Raw genomic sequence first — 22,132 nt, forward strand, 5'->3', positions numbered from 1 at the left:
TTGGAAATTAGATGCAAATTCATTGAACTAACCTCAAACAATAATTAACGGGATTAACGGGAAATTGGAAATTACTCAAACCATAAATAACTAGAAATTGTAAACTATCGAACTAACCTAGAAAAACAATTAACGGGAAATCAGAAACTGGATGCAAATGTATTGAACAAATCACAAAGAGTGAAACATCAAAAACTGGATGCAACTGTACTGAATTAACCTTAATGAATAACTAACGGGAAATTATAAAGTGGATGCAATTGCACTGAACTAACCTCAAATAATAATTAACGAGAAATCGGAAACTTGATACAACTGTATTGAACTGACCTCAAAAAATAATTAATGAGAAATTGGAAACTGAATGCAACGTACTGCATTGAACTAACCTCAAAGAATAATTAATGGAAAATCATAAACTTGATGCAAATGCATTGAATTAATAATCCTAAAACATGTTTGTATTATATGTAGGGGGAATAAATGTCTCGACAAATATAGTTTTGCATTTTAAGTAGTGTTTATCATAATTTTTTTTATTATGATTAAGAATGTCATACTATTCAAGTAGCTTCAATATTATCTTCGTCACATTGGGCATTCTCACAAAACTTTAATCAAACTTCTATTATTAAACCTAACAACAAAAAGAAGTCGATGAGTTTTATCAAGGTTTGGTGCTCCCTTTTTATAGAGAGTGGTGCAAGAAATTTGAATGACTGATTAATATAATTTTCATATCTCATAGCTATGCATAGTTGCTAATATTTTTTACAATAATAATTTAATATAACGGCACCCGTTCGTAGGACGGGTTCGAAAGCTAGTTCTTTTTAATGAGTCTATCCTGAGTTGATAAGCTTCCACTAAAAAGTTGCCATGAGATAAAAGAGTGTTTAGGCACACATAGTTTCCCCCAAACTAACATGTACCATTTCACCTTTTCTCTGATATTCTTCAGGCCCATATATGCAGATCTTGTACTAAACTGCCCAGATGGAGTAGCATTCCATACAATCTTATCTACCTCCATATTGCTTTGAATTTCTACACTCATAATCCTATTCTTTAGCACCCCTTCTGGTAGACTAGTAACCTTATCATTCCACCGGCCTTTATGAATTAGATCAGCTACTGTTGCCTCCTCAGGTAATTGGATTAACTGTCTTGCTTCCGCATTGAGGTGAAGACATTCATTTGAACACCAAGATTTGTGCCACACATTGAGGCTCTCTCCATTTGCTATCAAGAGTGTTATAAACTTCACTGCCTTCTTCCTATATTTTAAGATGGCCCTCCATACCCATGAGCAATTAGAAGGTACCTTAAGAGTCTAGAAATGCTTCTTTTTTAGTTGATATTCCCATATCCACTTAGTCCACAAGGAGTTTTCTCTGCTAGCTACTTTAAAAATAAGCTCACAGTATGCTGCCACATTCTATGTCTTTGCATCTATGATATTTAAGCCACTCTCCTCTTTACTAAGATTGATAGTGTTGTGACTGATTTTATGTAATCTCCGTTCCATCGAAAGACCTGACCACAAAAACCTGTTAGTTAACTTTGAAATCTCATTTAAAACACCATTAGGCACCATTATGCAATATTAAACATAAAGACTAATAGTTACATTTGTTAGTTGATCCCTGGTTTGTGTTACCAAACCAACCGGCATCAATTTGAGGGCATGCAAATATAATAAATAGTCATATACAGATATTCTCAGTAATTGGTCAAAAGGAAAGAGTGGATTTGATCATCATATCTGTAAACTTGTCCCATTTGTCGAAGGCGTGTTCAGATATACGATATCCTCTTACTTGAATTATGTGACGATCACGAAGCTCATCCAATAGGACCTTCCCCAACTCGAAAACTACATCTAGTGGTATCTCCAATAAACCCCTCTGCAAACCAAAACTTTACAACATCTTCAACTTCTTCGATACCATATGTAAATAGAGAGAGATAGCAGATGCAATCTAAAACAATAGCTGGAGTAATACTAAAACTGAGAGAGTGAACAATATCGAGAGACTCTTCATGAAATTTCTTCAATATCCATCTTCTCGAGCACTCGATCAACGGCTTCATTTATCACGGGTGGACATGGATCGGAGAGTCCCCTGAAAACTTCCTGCATGTCCATTGCAATATCTTGATTTTTTTTTTGGCTAGGTAAAGTGTAAATTGTATTAAGAAAAAGAAATTTAGAAACCTCGATCTCACAAACTACAATCTCAAATGCAAAAAGATTGAGCACAAGCAAGTTTGGTTTGTGAAATTTTCTTTACTTGGACTGGGATTTTAAGTAGGAAGAGAGGCATCTTTTTATTCATTGCTGCATTATGAAGAAAAGAAAGAGATCGAACACCTGATACCTTGCAAATTTATGAAAGTCACAAGACAAAGTGATTCTTAGTCACCTTATCAAACTCATCCAACATAAAATAAATATACGGAGCTGACAAGTTAAGAATAACCAAAAATCACAAAATCTGAATGACAAGTTAAGAATAACCAAAGTAGACGTTGGGGTGATGGTTATCAGAATATGCAAGGTTCTTATGAGAAGCAAGGATGGTTATCAGAATATGCAAGGTTCTTATGAGAAGTAAGGAGCCAAGGAACCTACCCAAATGGTACCTCCTCTCAAATCCTAACTTATCCAAGTGTGTTAAACTTAGGAGTGGAGTTCATGTTACGAACGTAGGAGACTGGACAAACACTAGGGGAAAAAAAAACAGAGTAGTGAAACCAACAAGTGCACCATTGTGGCTATCAAGTGTTAAGCATGGAACCACAAAGAGGTTGTTTCGCATCCCAGACAAACAGACATGATGCAATCCTATACATAAGTCGATTATACATTTATGATCTAGAAGTAATGAAAAGTAATGAAAGATGGCATTGTAAATTTGTAACATGAACCTTCACAAATATGATTAATCGTGTTTCTTTCAGTCTCCGGTCTGAGCATTGGATCTAAGTTCGAATTTGGAAAACATCTATGATCGAAAAGTCTTACAAGAAGAAATAGACAAGACAATTTGATTTAAGAACGTGAATCAACTTCTTAAAGCGATCCATTACCTGAGTAAAACAAGACTTTTTATCAGTTAAATGACGTACAAATTACAAAACTCCTCTCAAATGTTTACAATCTATAGGACTGGCATAACTATTGTTTGTTGTTAAGAAATGAATCTCGCGGTAATACTATTCATACAAATTTGCAACATATTATGCATAAGCAAATTCCTCTCAAACTCAGCTAAGACTCAACACTACACAATCAGCTGTAAATTCCATCAGCTATTGCCAAAATCTCATCCTCAAAATCAGATATTTCTACTTTGGGTATCATTTGACTTTATTGCACTTGATTTTTGTCTCGAGTTTTGCAATCCGCTTGATATAACCTACAAAGATGCGAAATTAACCATATTAGCAGGCTAAATTAACTAGAACGGGACCAACAGATGCATAAGCCGAGAATAACTACATGACTTACAGATATTCTGCATCTTCTCTTATAGCAATTAATTTTTTTTTTTCGGTAGCTATATAGGAGCACCAAAGCCCAGCTACAAAATAATATTAGATAACGACCGCTGAATACCTAACAACACTCAGTTATATGTTACAAGCCATTCAATCTGTTTAAAATCCTCAACATGTAGGTAATTAGATGGCCTGAAGTGTCTAATTGATTGAACAGCTAGCTTTGGATATCTTAGAAAGGTGCACTCTTAATTTGCAGAGTTTACAAGTCCGAAATCAAGTGGAGAGGTATGACACAATATTGGGCCAACTTTGTACGCATCCACTAGATTTAGGCAGTAGGCACCTTATTCAAGCTTGGGCTCCAAAGGATGCCTGCAACTTGAGGCAGAGTTGATGATCATTGCCAACACTCTGTAGTAGTTCAAGCTGCCATTAAATGAACTCAACCAAGACTCCATGACAACATGCTATGAAGAGCATTTCCTTGGGCTGTTTTCACATCTTACACTCACTTTTCCGAACACAGAATTGGCCAATTGCTTACTTAACCACATTCATTAGCCATCCCATTTTGAAGCTGCCTAATAGATGTTGGTATTTTGGCCAATGGCACAGGCCTTCCATATGCATGTGCTGCCATTGTTCTGTAAATCACTGTAACCATCAAATAGCAACATACCGGATCATAGGCAACCTCTTCACAATCCCCCCACTATTTCCCCCACTCTCGTTCTCTCCAACATGAACCAGTGCCCCGACATGATCACCCATGGTGTCAATGCCCAAGGACAGCCTGTTGACCCTTGCAAGATCCGCAAACACTTTGAGGATCAGTTTTCTTCAGCACTCTTGACCCCTAACCATAGAAAGAATGCTCTCTGGTTACACATCATTGTTCCATACTGAACCACGAAAAGGTTCCTACAGCACAACATAAAAAAATTATTGTCTTTTACTTTGGCGTCTAAATGGTCAGCCATTTAGTTTCTATCATTGTCTTCTAAAAACTCCGTGTTCATGCATAATCATTGATGTATCAAATCTGTGTGACTATCCCATACAGCTCCAAGTGTAAGAAAACAAATCTCAAAGAATATTTCATTCAGTAACTATGAGGAAGAGATGGACCTTACTTTTCTAAAGGAACCAAGGATCAATAGTATATTTCTACTCTCAACCAGAGCGAATACTCTTCAACCTACGAGCTCAACTGAACGCCCATAAGACTGTAACAAGTACCAAGATGTGTGATTACTGATTAGTAAGTCAGCAGTGACAAAATATGTAAGGAAAAAACCAAGGGTTAACTAGTGGGAGATGGAAGCACCCACTTGGTTACTAGGACTATTGCAGGAGGAACTTATAACATGTAATATTCAGGTGCCTGACGCACTTTAGTGCATATTTATATATATATTATATATAATGTGGTTTAACCAAAAAAAAAACTAGTATTACCCCCACTAGATGAGCCAATTAGGATTTCCCCCCTACTAGATGGGGAAATTAGGGTCTCCCCCCAAGTACACACAAAAACAAAGTCAACTTGACCATGTTTTTTTTGTGTGTATTTGGGGGGGAATCCCTAATTGGCTCATCTAGTGGGGGGGTAACACTAACTAACCCAAAAATCAATTTCGATCTAAACAGATTGTGCATGAAATCAAGATCACGGTGACTTGCCTTCTATCATACATTGAATTTTCATACATTTCCTAATCTATATTTAAGAGCATCCTACCAGGATTACAACCAGGCCTTATTGCTTAGTGTAGTAATATACAACACTACAACCTCAGAAGAATTACTTTCTTTCTTAATGTGATTTCCCATTTACACGTAGACACACCTAACACAATTAGCCTTCTAAACTTCAACAATTTTTGAAAAAAGATTCTGCATTACAAGTTTGCAAGTTCTACATCAATGTACTGTTTCAGTTAATGTCGTATTCTGAACTACATAAATTTTAATCTATAAAATTCAAATGATCAAGTTATGCAGAATTTTACCTATAACATTATTTCCAACAGAAATATTGAGCATTAGTGCTAAAGTTTTCTTGAATGAGAAAGCAAGCATCATTTCAAACACTCACCAAGATCATCAACCAACCAACTTATAAACTTATCTTAGTCATACCAGACACTACCTAATAAAAAAATACAAGTGTTCAAACTTCAAAGCAAGCAACATGCATAACAGCAAAACTAAGGACCATAAAAGAAAATACCATCGATCCACGAAGTAAACAGAAAAGAAACACAAACACTGATCAGATCAAAACAGTCATTACAGTTAAAAAACCAACAAGAGCCCACTTTAAAACTCATCAAAACAAGACAGCCCGATCATAAAAAAAATTACCTGAACCCCAACCCAGTCCCCATTCAGAAAGAATTTATCATTTCCTTTAAATGACATAGTAGTAGGACCATCTGTCAATATTCCACATTGTAATAATTTGTCCAGTAAAGGCTCCCTCAAGTTTGTCGAGACAAGTCCAGTGACTGCCAAATTCTTTACAAGCCCACGCTTATCAAACTACCTAAAGAAAAGTGCACCAAAACTCACGGCTAAAGTCACATATTATCGCTAAGTGATATGCTGACTCCTCATGATTTCAGAGATCATGAATGGTCATGTCCCTAACATAATATTATCTCTTTATAGATCATTTTCAAGAAGGGGGAGCAGAGTAAAGTTTCTTTTTCCAAACCAGTTATGCGAAAAACCAGCTGATACGCTGAGCCAGAACTAAACTGCTGAAGCCAGTAAAGGTGCTCTCCCGAGCACTTAGTTTCTTTGTGAAATTTGTGTTTTAAATTATAGAGGTACTCATTTCTAATGGAACAAAACTAATAGAACAAAAAGAAAGAGCCGATTTTAAAGTAGAGTTGAGTAAAAGGGCCAAGCAAAGGAAACTCTGTTGCGAAGCAACAGATGGTATGTATCCTGATATAACATCAAAACAAGCTTTACTAAAAACTTCTCGTGATCTTCTCGCCAACACCACCATCTTTGGACCCCAGAAATATACATTGGTGAAGCTGTAAGCCAACCAGACTTACATGACGTGCACACATAAGCCATTTTTAACAAACTTAAGCACATATTAGGACGTGGCACAGTAATGATTTAATATTAATAGAAATCTATACGCCATCATTCAGCTAAAACAAGATCACTAATGACATAAACAACAATGATTTAACACTAGGATCCGTATTAGTGGCACAGATTGTTCAATGATTTGACAACGACGACATGCACATATTATTGGTCATTGATTTTGACCAGATTCTTGTTAACAATGTTCACAAGCATGCAGTTTTAATATAACAGGGGTTAAAATTAACTGGAATAATATATAATAAGGCTATTATGCGAGCAACCAGACAAGAACTCAAAAATGATATCAAGGTTAGGTATGTAACTCTTGGAAAACGTTGCTTGTCAGTTGTCACAGTGGAGTTGTATCTCTGTGCAGACCCAACTTATAGAAAACATAGAGTAAAGCAAGGAATTAGTGATTATTGACCGAATTGCATGATTTAAACTACTACACTGGATGAGAAACGAGTCACAGGTCAGCATAAGAAAAAAAAAAAAAGTAGTCAAGAACCTCAAATATCAAGGGTTCAAAGTCAGTGAATGAGGAATTACCTCGAATAGTGTTAGTTCTTTTGCTTGACAGTATACGAGATATGTGGAGGCCCTAGCTAAATGCTTTCATTAAAGAGGTCCTAGTCTGCATCAACTCTAACCCAGGCATCGGAGATAGAAATGCCACTGAGGCCATAACCATCACTCCAAACACTATATCATAAAATCTAGCAAGGACGCCAGAGTCTCCCACCATACAGTAGCAACGAATGCAAGACGACTGAGAAAATATCAGTAGATTTTAACTTCGGTAAAGTCAGCAGTACAACAATCACCACTATGTTGAACACAATGACAAGTAATTGAACAAGCTGGTAGTAGTTGTGCTACTTTGAATCAAAACTTTCCCGATCAGAATATACCACTTTATAAATCCCGACAACCACAACCACATAAATCCAGTGTAGCAGGTAAACAGCAATGCTGGTGCTTCCATGAGCAATCCCAAGGTGGTAGACTCTCCCATACTAAAGAAGAAGCGGAGATCTAGCATGATCGCTGACAGATTCCTCTAGAAACTGGTTGTTCACAGGTGGTTCTGTTCCTCATACCACCACGTCTCCCAACATTGATCAGCTTTTGTGAATACTCCAGTGCAAAATACTATATCCAGTTCAAAAATCATCAAAGTCATAAAGGTCTTTAACACTCAAAACCATGAACCAAGCTCTTGCAAGAAACAAACTAGAGACTGTCATAGCTACCTAAACAAATGTATCCCACCACTATGGACTTCTCAGCTGTGTACTGGGTAAATCACTAATAGTGTCCCCTGCTCAATTTCCATCACAAACTGGCTACTAGCATATATATGATCTTTCATAGAATAGCTCTTGTGCAGCACAACAAAAGCACGCCCAGTTGCACGATACTTGGTCTCTCCAAGAAGATTGAAGAATGGTCCATCCAAAGAAATGTGTACGAGTTCTTGTTGAGAATGTGTAAAAAAACAGACCCAGACAGCGTTGAGGAACCCATGCTCAAGAGAACTTTCCGAAATCACTGCGAGTGCAGCAAGCAAACAAAGCTGGATGAGAAACTGCTGATTAAGATTGCACCTTATTGTTGGTTGGAGACTTCGTTACTTTCTCAATACCACCAAGAGCCAGAATATGGTGTCCCCATACAAATGCAAAAACATTAAGGACTGCCATCTTTGTGTTGAAACACCAAACTTCTCTCTAGCTAGAGACTGAAGTGGATTTACCAGTAATCCAGGCAGGAACATGATCCTTCTGTGAAATGGTGGAATCGATGCTTATCTCGAACTATTATTTCCCTGCAAGTAACAATTGAGATGAATTTTATTGTAGAATGACAGTCATCGCACATTCGAAGATTCTTTATGATCCTGATGGTAGAGCCCTGACTGGTCTTCATGAGACCAAATGCTATGGCTAGCTTCTCACTGTGAAATCTAAGTGCAAATTCCCTCTCTTCTTCCTCCAAGTCATGCATCATTGAATCTGTTTCAGGTATGTAACCTGCTTGTTTACACTTCCACATCAAATTTTCTAAATATTTGTAGATCTCTGCCGTATGTGGGTGGGATGTATCCCCCAGGCAAAACATGTGAGACACATTGTTGACCTCTATTACGGTATATCCTACTTGCTTCTTTAAGCCTTTTCTTCTCATCAGCTTTCTAATTACCTCAACTCGATCCATTCTGCCAGCCAATGCATATATATTTGAAAGCAACACGTAATGCCCAGGATTATCAGGTTCTATGGTCAGTAGATGTTCAGCCACTTGTACTCCTAATTCATATTTCTTGTGCATCTTGCATGCTCCAAGCATTGCTGTGCATACTGCTGCTGGTGGCTTCCCATGAAATGACTCCTCAATGTACTGAAATGCTTCATTCAGAAATCCAGCACGACCAAGCATATCAACCATGCAGACATGGTGCTCTACCCTCGGCACCAGCCCATACATTTGCTTCATGCACGTGAGAACTTCTCTCCCTTTTTCAACCAACCCCACATGAGCACATGCTGACAATACCGCAATAAAGGTAACGTCATTTGGCCGAGGCCCACAAGTTCTCATCTGATGAAAAAGTTCAATGGCTTCCTTACCATAACCATGCATCCCATAACCAGAAATCATAGACGTCCAAGTCATCACATTCCTTACCGGCATTCCATTAAAAACCTCACGCGCCTTCCCCACATTTCCACATCTAGCATACATATTAACTAAAGAAGTACCTAAAATCACATTCACATCCAGCCCTCTCTCGACAACATAATCATGAGCCCACCTACCTAAACTCAACGCTCCCAATTGAGAAGAAGCTGATAACAAGCTAACTATCGTTGCCGAATCAGGCTCCACACCCAGTCTCCGCATTAGATAAAAAATCTCAACTGCTTCATTCCCAAACCCATTTTGCTCATACCCCGAAAGCATCGCATTCCACGCAACAATACTCCTCTCAGACATTTGATCAAACACCATTCTAGCCACACCCAAATCACCCGACTTGGCATAAAAAGTAATCAATGCAGCTTGAATATAAAAATCCTCTCCAAGGCCACTACTGAAAACATGAGCATGTATAACTCTACCATACCCCAAAGCAGATAAATCAGCACAAGCTTTAATAACAGCGGTAAAAGTAAAATTGGACTGGTGAAGCCCCATAACACGCATTTGTTTATAATAACAAATGGCATGAAAAGGGGAGTTAAATTTAGTAGAAGCTTTGATAATAGAGTTGAAGAGGAAAGAATCGGGATTGGGTATTGAGAGAAAGAGTTGACGTGTGTAGTGAATGGAACTTGTGCTGCAAGCTAACGTGAGGAGTTTGGTAAGAAGAGTAAGTGAGTGGTGGGAGCCGGAAGTGATGATTTGAGTGTGGACTTGTTTAAGGGGTTTGATTCTAGAACCTGCTTCTAATAGTGCTTTGTATGTTGGTGAATGAGTTGCTTCCATTGGCCTCGCTGTTCGCACTAAATATCAACTTTTGGAGAGAAAAACAAATAATAACTGCTAATCATCTCTCGATGTTTTTGTCTGTCCACAAATTTGTTATGTAAATATAATTCATTGGGCAATTTGCAAGTTGGTATGGGCCCAATAAAAAAAGCCCTTAAAAAGAAAGTAAAACCTAGCTAGGGTTTTCATTCTATATATATAAAACCCAGTTTCTCTAATCACTCTTCATCTTTTAGGTTATTCGTTTTCTTTCATTTAGTCGTTTCATCAAATAGTTTTTTATTATTATGCACGTTGCAAAACCCCGGGCTTATCTTAGTTATTATTTTTATTCAATGAAGAATAAAGCCCCAATGCTAGTGCTAGATTTACTGACGTTGAGTGTTGCAATTGAGCTTTGTACTTATATTTTCCCATAGCTTAAATTGTGTCAGAGTAACGTCTACATCTTTCAATTGGGTTAATTTGGCCTCTCCACACCTTAAAGTTCTTCTTTGATTCAATAAATAAACCTCTCAGAATAGCTTAGTCATGGAGGCACATATTAAATGTGGGGTTACACGTGGGGGCTTTATTTCTTTTATCGATTTTGCCTCTAAAAACTCTCACAACATTTCTGTCTTTGTTGTTATTGGCGCTTCTGAGAGAAATCTATGAAGCAAAGGATTACATATGGTTGAATTTCTTGATATGAGCCAATTATATAGTCTAATTGATGTTGTTTTGAGTAATGGGTTTATTTTTGGCTGTGATGATTGAATATCAAAGCTCCAATGCCAGTTCTGCTTCAGAAAATTCATGATAGATAGAGCTTATTGTTGTTCTGAGCCATGATTTAATAATATTTTTTTAGTTAGTAAGACGTTGATGCTTATGATGATATTGTTCAATTTATTGAGGTGTATTGAAGCTGAGACTCTGTTTACAGGGAGAACCCCTTGGCGGATTTACATTTCACATGAGAATACTGGACACAGCTGATGCATTACTGTTCTTGTCTCTAATTGTTTATTCATTCACCCTATGTTACAACATTTTATTGATCAGAATATATGTTTTTATTTGTAGAATTGTTTTCTAGGTTGATTGTGTACATGTTTGAGGTTTAATTTCAATGCTGTGTGTGATGATATTGTCCATTTTATCGAGGTGTACTGAAGCTGAGACCCTGGTTACAGGGAGAACCCCTTGGTGGATGTACATTTCAAATGAGAATATTGGACCTATCTGATGCTATACTTTTCTTTACTTGTAAATTGTAATTGATTTGTGTGAATTTAGGCGTTAGAATAAAAGTGCATAGAGAATCATTGATACGTGTGTTTACAAACTTACAATTTTGAGTTTTAACTATCCTTGTGCTTCGATTAATTGGGGCATAGAGGCTGAAATAACTCGGATAGTCTAGTGTTGTCATCAGCTTCTTCTCTTTGTATATCACGAGATTGGAGTTAAATAACAGCCCTATATTACTCACCATTTGAAAAGTTTTTCGTTGTTCTTGACTTTATGCAAAATGTAAAATAATTGTATTTTTTCGGATGTAAGAGGTTAATCGAGTTCGGGACTGGATGTTACCTGGTCCTGCACGAGAAAGCAGGGATACGCTGCCCAGGCCACTAATAATTACACTGAAGTTCATCTAGCGGACCAGCTCCTAGGCAATAACTAGGGTTGCTCAATGAGGGGGACCTGAATAGTCTTTTAAAATTGAATTTTACGGGAAAACTTGTTTTGCTCTAAATAATTGTCTCGAACTTGACTTGGAAGTGTTTAGTGGCTTGTGAGGGCAACTTTTTTATAGGCGTACACATGCCTCAATCTGGCCACCTAGGCCCCAGATAGACGAAGGTTTCCCTCAATGGGTGGCCTGGGGCCAAATTTTAATTTGCCGGATTTTTATTAATCAAAATTTTGGGATCGTTGGCACCATGAGATTAAGGAAGATACTTGAATATTGCTGGTCACCATTTAACTTTTGTTTTCTAATCCCCTTTTCCCCGCAAAGACTCTTTCACTCCTTTTTGGTCTATCATTATAATTCAACGCAAATTCTCTGCTACGAATTTTTACAATCCATTACAGTTAGTTTTTCCTATAACCTCACTCCTTTTTTGCACGTTTTTACAATCCAATATAGTTCATTTAGCTTCTTTTATCATACTGGCAGTAATGCAGTATTCAAAACATTCTCCGAAAGCAGATAAGGAGCCGATGACATCACTTGCACTCCCCTTTCCAAGATCATTTCCGAAAGCAGATAAGAAGCCGATGACATCACTTGCACTCCCCTTTCCAAGATCATTACCTGAGAAGACTGAACGTTTGTTTGAGCCAGTATTCTTGCAGGGATAAAGCTTCTTCAGGCAGGGCTAACCATTCTGGTCCTCCAATATCTGAGCTTTAATCCCCACACATCCTACAAGTTGTTGGTTACTAGAATTAGAAAACAAAAGATCAATATATAATTCTCCTGAATCAAGAGAAGCCTCCCTTGCAAAATAGCAAGATTGTCATTGAGAAGGTTGGAATTCTTGATTGTGGGCTTATTGAAAATGCTGATATACTGATATGCATTTAACATTTTACTCACTGAACCAATATGTTTTGTTGAATCTATTTTAATTTATTGGAGAACAAAAAACCTGTCAATTGAACAACAGATACAGAACGACACTAATTAAAATGGAAGCGCAGTATCAAAAGGACAAAGAAGAGCAGTCAACACAAGTCACAAGGTGTTCTTAACAAGATTGCTCTCAGCTTAACATGACCTCCTAAGTACAGAACTAAACACAGCATAGAATCATAATTAGTTCTTCATTTATCTACTAAGAGCTCAGTTTCAGCTAAACTACACAATCACACTCAACAGACTCATAAATACATACATGCACATGCAGATGCGTTAGATTCACAACCTTGTGTGCCTTGCTTTTCTTAGCTTTTATCCATCTTTTAAATTGAAACAAAAATATGTAACATTTCCATGCTGACTATCACTGCTGCAGACATTAGCAAGGACATGCCCCAAAATGAGCTGACTGTAATGACCTAAACAAGAATAAGAACAGTCAAAATCCAAGGATATATCTAGCTGCCAGGTACAAAAAATGTGTTTAACAAACATCTAGCCATCTAGAATACTAGTTACTTTCCTCGTCAAAATAAGATGATATCAATACTCAACAGTATCACATATTGTTAGGCAATTATTGGAGATCCTCGAATCAATATTTCAAAAATGTGGCATACTTATTTGGATTGAATTTCCTTGTGAGCTTTAAATGAGAGAATCACGTTCCAGGCCAGAGCAATGAAGTTTGCGGCAAGAACCTATGATGGATAATTAACGGATTAATTAGCAAAGAGAAGCAATAAAATCGTAAAATGCTCACATGGAACAGAGACGCCTTTATAAAATCATGCTAATGTTTTATTGGTAGATAAGGTCATTTTAAGCATAGTGCAAAACACCGTTTCAAGTGGGGTGGGGGGGGCACACTGGTACCATCAAAGAACTGAAACTTCAGAAGAATTTGACATAAGGAGTTGTTGGAATATCAAAATTTCACAAAACAATCGTAAAATTCCAGCAGACATAGCATAATCTCACGGCATTTACTTTTACATATAAAGCAGAACCGAACTTATCCCCTATATCGTGTAAAAATCATATTGGAACTTCAGAAACCCACTACTGATAGTTCCAATATGATATTTTTTCCAATATTGCCTTGACAATGGATATATTGGCTGATATATTCCAATGTATCATAAATACAATTGGACTTTCGAGGGTCCTACATACAGGACAATTGGGACATTGTCGGCCTGAGTTCAAGAATAGGAATCCTTGTTGTTTCTGCAGCAACTCACTGTTTTACTGACATTTGCAGTTTCTACTGAACATGTGCCTAAAATGGTGAAACGACAAAGAAAGACGGTCTAGAATGGTCATCACACAAGGCACATTTTCCTGAGAAGTCTAATTTTGGGTGGGGCTGAAGGGACCTTTTCAGGCACAACTGCACAAGGAATCCGAGCGGATCGAATTGGGTGCAATCCAATTAGACTCCTATGAAAAAACTTCCGAACTATGTTACATGGACACACCATATTTTATAAGTAATCTGTGTCGGATATGTATCCACGTGTTCGTGTCGGACACAACACGGATACATATTGTATGTGATATACCTCAATTTTGCATTTTGCCGTGTCAGAAACTTTGTATCCGTGTTGGATTCAGACACACGTATCTATGTCAATGTAACTTCGCTTCAGAAAGTAAAACTAAAACAACTCATATCTTTGATTTTCCTTTTGTAAATGACATTTTATTTATTCCCCAAATGATAAATACAAAAGATTTGTAAGAACACAAGGCATAAGCAATAATCCAGAACTAAAACATAAAGACAGTAAACAATGGTCAATTGATAATCACACAAAGCACATTTTCTACAAACTTTAGGGGCTGAAAGAACCCTTTTCAGGCAAGGAATCCATTTTGAGTGAATCCAAATGGTCCTGCTAAGGAATACTTCAAAGTATATATGAAACAATTTAAATCTCTAATTTTCCGATGGAAAGCCAAAGAAGGGAAGTCAAGGAACATTTAACTTACGGGGTCTATACTGATGTATGTTATGTAACATGGACCTTATTTTAGAAATATCTGTCACGGACACAAAGAAATTTGTGTCGGATACATAGACACATGCTGATGCAAACAATTTTAACTTTGCTATTTGAAACCCTAAAGGAAGAAGACAAAGAAGAAGAGATAATCAAGGCGAAAGATGGGAAAAATCTTATTCCTCATCTAGTTATACTTGGAAGAATATTTTTCTCCATCTAAATCATGGGTTACTGATGTGGGTTACTGATGGACTCAAGAAATGTTTGGGCTACATGCTGGTCTTGAGAACAAGATAAATCACCTTTTTAAAATGGACAGTAGTTGGACATGCCTAGTATGATCTATGAACACAGACCACTAACAGAGCCGTGAGCTCGTATCAAAGTCCTTTTAAGATTCCATGTCAAACACTTCATTCCCTAGTTGGACACTGTTATACGCTAAGTTACATTGACACAGATACGTGCGTCCGCATCCGACACGGATACGAAGTGTCGGACACGGAAAAATACCAAAAATTAAGTATATCATGTGCGTGTGTCGTGTCCGACATGGACACGTATCCGACACAGATTATTTTTAAAATATGGCGCGTCCATGTAACATAGGTTATACATATCAGTGTCAATGTTATATAGAGATGTAAGAGATATTCAAGCAAGCTCATGGCTCCCAATAGACGAATTTGTCCCACATATATGGCAAAGTCAGGGAGTACACATCATAATTTTTTGAAAAGGGGGAAACTGTCAGTAACTCAATCTTTCAAACCTGGAATTGCTGTGGAACAAATAGAAAGTTGAGGAACTGAAACGGGATCCACAGTTGCCAATTTGCCAACACTGTTGCCAACCACTCCTGGATAACAATAGTGATAAACCTATTTAAGAAGTTAAATAGACAAAACAGTTGTGGAACCCGTTTCTAAGACAAAGGGAATACTTCACCTGTTGAAGCTTTGGCACTATTTGTGATGGTCTTCCTTCTAATGTCAGTAACGTACACAGGAAAAATCCAATGAAGATTGGCGAGAATAGGAACTGAAACAAAGGTGAAGCTACTTCAAACGACACAGTTTACTGACACAGTACAACCATCAAGGCAAGTAGCCGGCCATCTGTTGAATACGGTCATGCTGGACAAAAAAAATATGCAGAAAAACAATCTAACCTGATCAAGCAGAAGGCGCAAGAAAGCACCAGATGCCCCCGGAGTTGCAACCATTTTACTTAGAGATAGATACCTAGAGAAGATGAAGGAAGGTATACTCAGTAGAACAGTCATCTCAGGCTTCTTACCAAAACAAATTAGCACAAAAATACATTGCAGATAGACAATAACCCATGCAATCCAGTTTAAGCACCCAAACTGTATTTGAAAACCCATAATTAAACAATTCTGAGTATTTAAATTGTATTATCTCATCTGCTATTATTTGGGATTAACTTTGCTACTTCTTGTCCAGTGCAACCAGACAGAGGAGCAAAGATTATCCAGCCAGTATGACCAATGTCTTATGATTGACCACTGGCCAAGAAGCATTGGGTGCCGAAGTTAATGATTGAGAGATCAAACACTTTATCAAAATTAGGTAAATTCCATTTGCTGAAACCAGATTAATTAGAGTGCATGAGAAGTGGGGATAGGTCCATAAGTGACCCTAGACAGATTCTTCCACAATATATTACTATTATCTAACCTCCATGTTGCAAGGACTCAAAAACAGGGTCACTTAACATCGACGATCCTACGAAGATGGCCTTTGACTTCACCTTTTTACCCAGATAGCAAAAATATTACAGCTAAAAAGTTCAAAACAGCTTCTTGGCCAAAACAATTTGACCGAGAACAAGTGAGAAGTAAAATAAATAAAAATAAAATGTAATACAGCTTCTACCCCGGAACAATTTGAGGGAGAAAAAGTGAGAAGTAAAAATAACAGATACTCAAATAGCAAAATTAAACTTGATTATATTACTACAGGAAGGGACAAAGCCACTTCCATTAGAGCCACATTGCGCTTTTCCACATGCAAAATGAATTAAGGCTTATTTTTTGTGGATATCGCAATGGAGATTGGAGATCATCCTCATAAAAAATCTTATTTGGATATGTCTCAAGTATCTAACCTTGCAAAAAAGTAGTGTTCAATTTTGAACTTTTAACTAGCGGTCCAGAATTTTCCAATTTCATTAAAACTTTTGATAAGTTAGACTTTTTTGCTGAAATTTTGTGGGCATATTTTCCATGTTGGGGGATCAAATACTACAAAAAATCGGCCCTTAATTCAACTTTTAAGTCCACATTTTTCTTGGATCTGTACACAAAGTGGCTCTATCCCTCCCCATTACTATATTACCAAAGATTCTACAGCAAAGGCCATTTAGCTATCAGGTATGTGACTAGTGGGGATTCCAATTCATTACCAGAAATGCAATGTCGGACCTACTATCACAAATCCCAGGAGAGTGAACAGAAATGTCCGCTTCACATCCAAGGTTGATACTCGATCAATCACAAGCTGCATCAACAAAATAACAACTACTTACTAAATTTACTTGATCAATCACGAGCTGCGGCAATAAAATAACAATGACTAAATAAATTACTTGATCAATAATGAGCTGCAGCATTAAGATAACATGGACTTACAAAAATTACTTCAAATAGTTGAAGAACAAAGTATTCCTTGTACTTAAAAGAAACAGAATGTAGTTACTTCTGGGTAATGAATTAAACAAACAGGGTGGGAGTTCTAATAAATAGATCAAAGCACAAGGATGATGAGCAAAGGTAATATGAGTAAAGGGAATGGATATATGGAACAGACAGAATGAGCTGATGGCTGATTTTTATCGAGGTGATGTTCCCACCATGGGGATCGTCCCTAGAAGAAATCAGCCCATCTGAATATGTCCAACTTGGTCAAAAAATGTATTAATTAATAAGCGGTCCGCAATTTACAGTTTTTGCAATCCTCCTTTGACCAACTTAAATTTTTTCAAATGAGCTAATTTTTTTTTGGCATGATCTCCATGAAGGAAGGTCGTCTCAACATAAAAAAACAGACCTAAATTCTTAAAAGCGAAAAGTATACAAAGATATCTATCTATCAATTCCTATTAGCAACCCTCACAACTGAAAAGTTAAGCCACAAAACACCATACATTGTTACTTCTTTACTTCTTCTTGAAAATTATTAATGATGAAACTGGTGAGTGAGAGGGGGGAAGATGGATACGGGGGAGGAGGAGAAAGTGGAGGCGTAGTGCGATTTTGGGGAGAGGAGAAGTGGGGTTTGTTTATGGACCATCCATGAAAAGATCAGGCAGGATTATCTCCATTCGGGAACTTTTCACTGATGTAAGTAAATGGCAGAGAAAGCTTGGTTCCGCTTTTCAATGTCAATGGGCCGGTTGAATTTGGCTTTTAGGATCTTTGGATCGAGTGGGAAGATGTGAGGGGTTGCAATGGGGATGTTTGGTGAACTGAAAATATTTTACTGCGGTTAGACTTGCACGGGAGAGAAGGGGAACCACAGAAGATGTGTTATTCAAGAGCAAGATTTCTCCTTCTTTTTTATAGGAATTGCCTTGATGATATGCTTAACAATGAAGGTAACGCAATTGGCCAAAGAGTGGAGAATTTGTCCTTGAACAGTCTTCATAGAGTCTTAGTGGCACTGAAGTGGAAGGACCTGTTTTAAGATAAGTCTTGACATATGATCTTGCAACCTATTTCAGATTATTGACATATTTTTTTGGAGGTGGAGAAGAATAGGCCAGAGGACCCTTAATTTATTTGATGCGCCAGTGACAAGGGAAATAAATGTTTTCAAATTTCATTGGTGTTGAAAACCATTTATTTTTCTTAGACCAATTAAATTTGAGATGACTTGGTTAGTTGGTTTCAAGATAAATCTTTGCACTTGTTTTTAAGGTAATGCAACATACCGAAGGCACGTGCAGCAGAACTCATTTCACTAAATATAAGAAGAAACAAGGCATTCCAATGTATGTGGCGAGTCAATAAATTTTTCATAAGTTTTTATTTTAATAATGTGCTTTCTTATACACATGGATAAATACATAGGTTCTATGACAATAAATCTTCGATGACTTTGACACTTAACAGTAAAACAGCACATAATTGATTATTTTATGGAAAACACGTAATCCAGACTCCATAGAACTATAATTTTCCAAACAAAGAAAACCCAGATAAGCATCATCTTACTTTCATATTCATGAGTATAGCATGTGCTGTGCAGTTAAATCACTACTCGGTCGCTACTCGCTTGAAGAGCGAGTAGTGAGTAGGTGTAATCGGTCGGGGATTAATCGGACGCTTTTTCATAACACTATATTTCTTTACAAATAATTATTAAATATATTTAACTTTGAAATACCAACATAATGAAGCCAATTAAGAACCCAATCAATCAATAAACAATTAAAACACTCAATCAACTAAAATAAATATGATTATAGTGTAGAACTTTACAGAATCGAGGGTTGGTCGAATCGGCGAAATGTCGAGTTCAATGTTTAACATTGAAATAGTCAACACAATTACTCGGCTAATCGGGCCTAATCGGCCGAGTACTCGGGAGTTTTTGAGCCCGATTGTGATCAGGGATTAAATTGTTAGTCGGGTCGGCTGAGCAGCGAGTAGCGAGTACTCACCGATTACTCGGGGAGTACTCAACGATTTAATAGCCCAGAGGCTGTGTCATAACTCTTTACCCAACAATTTCTAATAACAGAAAATAAGATACACATAATAAAGCTGACCTTTCAATGTCAACAAAACAATCCACAGCAAAGAGAAAAGGAGATAAATGAACAAAATTGTAGACTAGGACAACAAAAAGAATAAAGAAAAGGACCATAAATCAGTAAAATGGTACCTGACAAATCAAATCGCCAACACAAGTCAAAATTGCAGAAGTCAAAGCTTTTGTAAACACCGGATACGTCTCAAGAGCTGCTAAGTACCTGAGAAAACACAAAGGAGTTAACTGATTATTGGTATATAATCTTTAGGTGGCCCCTCTTTTCCTCTCTCTCCAATCATTCCTATTAGAAGTAACCTTCGTTAATTAGCTAAATGCCTAAATGATATCAGATATAAGTTATATCATGAAATCAGATGACCCTATAGGCTTATATCCATAATCCTAGAGGATCTGCCACTCACACAGGGATATAGGTCCACCAGATTGGTAAAGACCATAGCTATTCAGATTGAAACTAGTACTCGACCAACTAGAAGAAAATGGCGTTTCATCTAAAACCAAAACTCATAACTAACTAAACATTTGTGCACGCCAAAGCAACACTAACTTCAGTAACGCACTCTGCCCCCTTGTGATTAATGATAAAAACATAAAAGCATAAACATTTACAGAGGAAATATAATGTATCTGATGCTCAATTGCCAAAGTCTAAAACAACATTAGCCTGCATTAACAATGTGCGGCACAAAGTTTCTATTTTTTGTACCCCTCAGATGTGTCATGAGGTTAAGCAGAAGTGAGCACACACATTAAAAAGAAAATGCATCCTGAACTAGTCCATGTAGGCATGAAATTATCAAACAAAGTTTCAACATGCTATTTTACAAGTCACTACTCACAATTCATCACTAAGATGAAAGAAAGAAAGGAAAAAGCATTACCATGAAAGCAAAGACCATTTCTTTTTCCCACCATCATCATCACCACTTCCACCTGAACTCCCATCACCAAACCCACCTTTCCCATTTCCTCCAACCCCACCATTACCCACCGCTGAAACTCCAAAAAAACCAAAACCCATTTCTCTAAACCCAAATTTAGAACGACCCGAGTCGTTAAAACTGAGTCCATGACTAGAATAATTCAAAGATGGTGCATGAGAATGGAAACAAGAAGAAGGAGAACAAGTGTTGAAGCCTTTGTTGGTAATGGGAATTGCAGAAGGTGTTTTTCTAGTTAGAGTAGAAAAGGGTGTTGGAGAAGAATGAGGAACGGAACGGAAGAGTGTGGGAGATTTGCAGATAAGTGTTGCTGTTGAGTATGGAGCCATTTTTTTTTTCAGTTGCAACAAAAAGGGTTTTGTAAAGGGTTTAAGAGGTCTCGCTAGAAAAGATGTTTTAATTTGGACACGTGGGCAGACAGCAATAATGCCAATTGAACAACGAGTATTCGGCCACCTGGATTTATTTTTTTAGAATTTGTTTGTTTAACTTTTTTTAATACACTAGATGGCTGAAAAATTGAGTAAAGACGAAAATGATCTTCAAAGAAGAGAGTAGTAGATTACGAAAAATTTAGGTTTACAGGTAAAATGCAGGTTAAGAGAAAATGCAACAACATAAAGTCGATTACGACCTATGCTAATATCCCGATTAGTTTTTACCGATTTTTAATGTTTTTTCACTAAACTGATTTAATCACCGAGATGACCTATTTCTCACCGATAAAAAAAATTATTGAAAATATTGGTTCTCCACCCAAAAAAATAAAAAATTAACAAATTGGATTCTTAAACCGTAATTATAATAATGGAACCTAATAAACACACAAAGTTAAGAGTTTACTTATTTTCTTCTCTTAACTAATGTTAAATATACAAATTATTGTATTATCTCTCTCTCTTTTTTCTCTATCTCTTCTTTTAAATATTTAACATAATTATTGTGTTTGGCATCTCTATAGTACTCTAAAATTGAGTTGATTAGATATGATTATGAGAATTTGATATTTTTTGTTGCATTTCGGATAACTATTTATAAATATCTTATATGATTATATTATTATATATTTTGAAAGTGTAAAATATATAAAATATTTACATCCGGTATAACTGATTAATCGCATATATATCGCTTCTCGACCGGTTAGTTCCAAAAACCGATTTTAACTACTTAGATTACGACTGCCCAAATATGATGTTATATGATAAAAATATAAACAAAATCTATTGACAAATACTTAGTGAATCTTAGGGTGTCGAATAATTTGAGATTTTGCATTGTTAATTAGTAGTCTGACGAGATACTCGATCATATACTCATTACTATTCGTTTAACATATATAATTAATATGATGTAACTCGTCTAGTTTATATTAAATGAGACACGGGTTCACAATATCTCCCCAACTTGTAACTATTTATTTTCCTAATTTGTTGTAAAGCTAAAAAATGAAAGGATATCATCTCCACAAATGATGAATAAAAAAAATTCCGTCATAGTTTTCACTTGCAAAGCAAGCACAATAGAATATTTACTGCACGTTTTAGGATAAAAAAGGACAAAGTATGACAATAATTAAATCTCACTTACCTCCTAAATCTGTCACATGGAGTTTCCATGTGAAGATAACTT

At 36.7% G+C, this 22,132-nt stretch overlaps 2 protein-coding genes, 1 long non-coding RNA gene and 4 other non-coding genes across 8 annotated transcripts; 4 read left to right on the forward strand and 3 right to left on the reverse strand.

The window, feature by feature from the left end:
• Positions 1-716: 716 nt before the first annotated feature.
• On the reverse strand, positions 717-2,823 carry LOC147518820 (uncharacterized). Its single transcript, XR_015214128.1, has 2 exons — positions 1,631-2,823; positions 717-1,536 (listed from the first exon to the last, which is right to left on the reverse strand). It is a non-coding gene; the product is annotated as an uncharacterized LOC147518820 (long non-coding RNA).
• A 4,571-nt stretch (positions 2,824-7,394) lies between these two features.
• Positions 7,395-13,170, reverse strand: LOC147518821 (Pentatricopeptide repeat (PPR) superfamily protein). Of its 2 annotated transcripts, none has more exons than XM_086590551.1 (2): positions 13,038-13,170; positions 7,395-12,535 (listed from the first exon to the last, which is right to left on the reverse strand). In XM_086590551.1, the coding sequence occupies exon 2, from the start codon at positions 10,111-10,113 to the stop codon at positions 8,377-8,379; it is 1,737 nt and encodes a 578-aa protein (XP_086446677.1). In that variant the 5' UTR covers positions 10,114-12,535; positions 13,038-13,170; the 3' UTR covers positions 7,395-8,376. The 2 variants fall into 2 exon arrangements, with proteins under 2 accessions (XP_086446677.1, XP_086446676.1); XM_086590550.1 differs by having other exon boundaries at positions 13,008-13,145.
• On the forward strand, positions 10,404-10,566 carry LOC147518822 (small nucleolar RNA snoR134). Its single transcript, XR_015214674.1, has one exon. It is a non-coding gene; the product is annotated as a small nucleolar RNA snoR134 (small nucleolar RNA).
• Positions 10,734-10,814, forward strand: LOC147518823 (small nucleolar RNA U36a). The gene has a single exon (XR_015214687.1). It is a non-coding gene; the product is annotated as a small nucleolar RNA U36a (small nucleolar RNA).
• LOC147518824 (small nucleolar RNA Z223) lies at positions 10,857-10,950 on the forward strand. Its single transcript, XR_015214549.1, has one exon. It is a non-coding gene; the product is annotated as a small nucleolar RNA Z223 (small nucleolar RNA).
• Positions 11,481-11,588, forward strand: LOC147518825 (small nucleolar RNA snoR97). Its single transcript, XR_015214519.1, has one exon. It is a non-coding gene; the product is annotated as a small nucleolar RNA snoR97 (small nucleolar RNA).
• LOC147518826 (protein sym-1-like) lies at positions 12,722-21,066 on the reverse strand. Its single transcript, XM_086590552.1, has 8 exons — positions 20,441-21,066; positions 19,671-19,758; positions 17,188-17,282; positions 15,932-16,004; positions 15,709-15,801; positions 15,533-15,619; positions 13,372-13,452; positions 12,722-13,170 (listed from the first exon to the last, which is right to left on the reverse strand). The coding sequence occupies exons 1-7, from the start codon at positions 20,827-20,829 to the stop codon at positions 13,372-13,374; spliced, it is 906 nt and encodes a 301-aa protein (XP_086446678.1). The 5' UTR covers positions 20,830-21,066; the 3' UTR covers positions 12,722-13,170.
• Positions 21,067-22,132: the final 1,066 nt, after the last annotated feature.

Source organism: Coptis chinensis, chromosome 2 (genome assembly GCF_015680905.1).
Source record: "Coptis chinensis isolate HL-2020 chromosome 2, ASM1568090v1, whole genome shotgun sequence".
NCBI lineage: Eukaryota > Viridiplantae > Streptophyta > Magnoliopsida > Ranunculales > Ranunculaceae > Coptis > Coptis chinensis.

Bases quoted from the DNA above. Each gene is read 5' to 3' on its own strand.
- LOC147518821 (XM_086590551.1), bottom strand. From the start codon at position 10,113: ATGGAAGCAACTCATTCACCAACATACAAAGCACTATTAGAAGCAGGT.
- LOC147518826 (XM_086590552.1), bottom strand. From the start codon at position 20,829: ATGGCTCCATACTCAACAGCAACACTTATCTGCAAATCTCCCACACTC. The intron at 19,759-20,440 runs GTAATGCTTTTT...GTGTTTTCTCAG, and splicing joins AAATGGTCTTTGCTTTCATG to GTACTTAGCAGCTCTTGAGA. The intron at 16,005-17,187 runs GTAATGAATTGG...CATCTTCTCTAG, and splicing joins GGTCCGACATTGCATTTCTG to GTATCTATCTCTAAGTAAAA.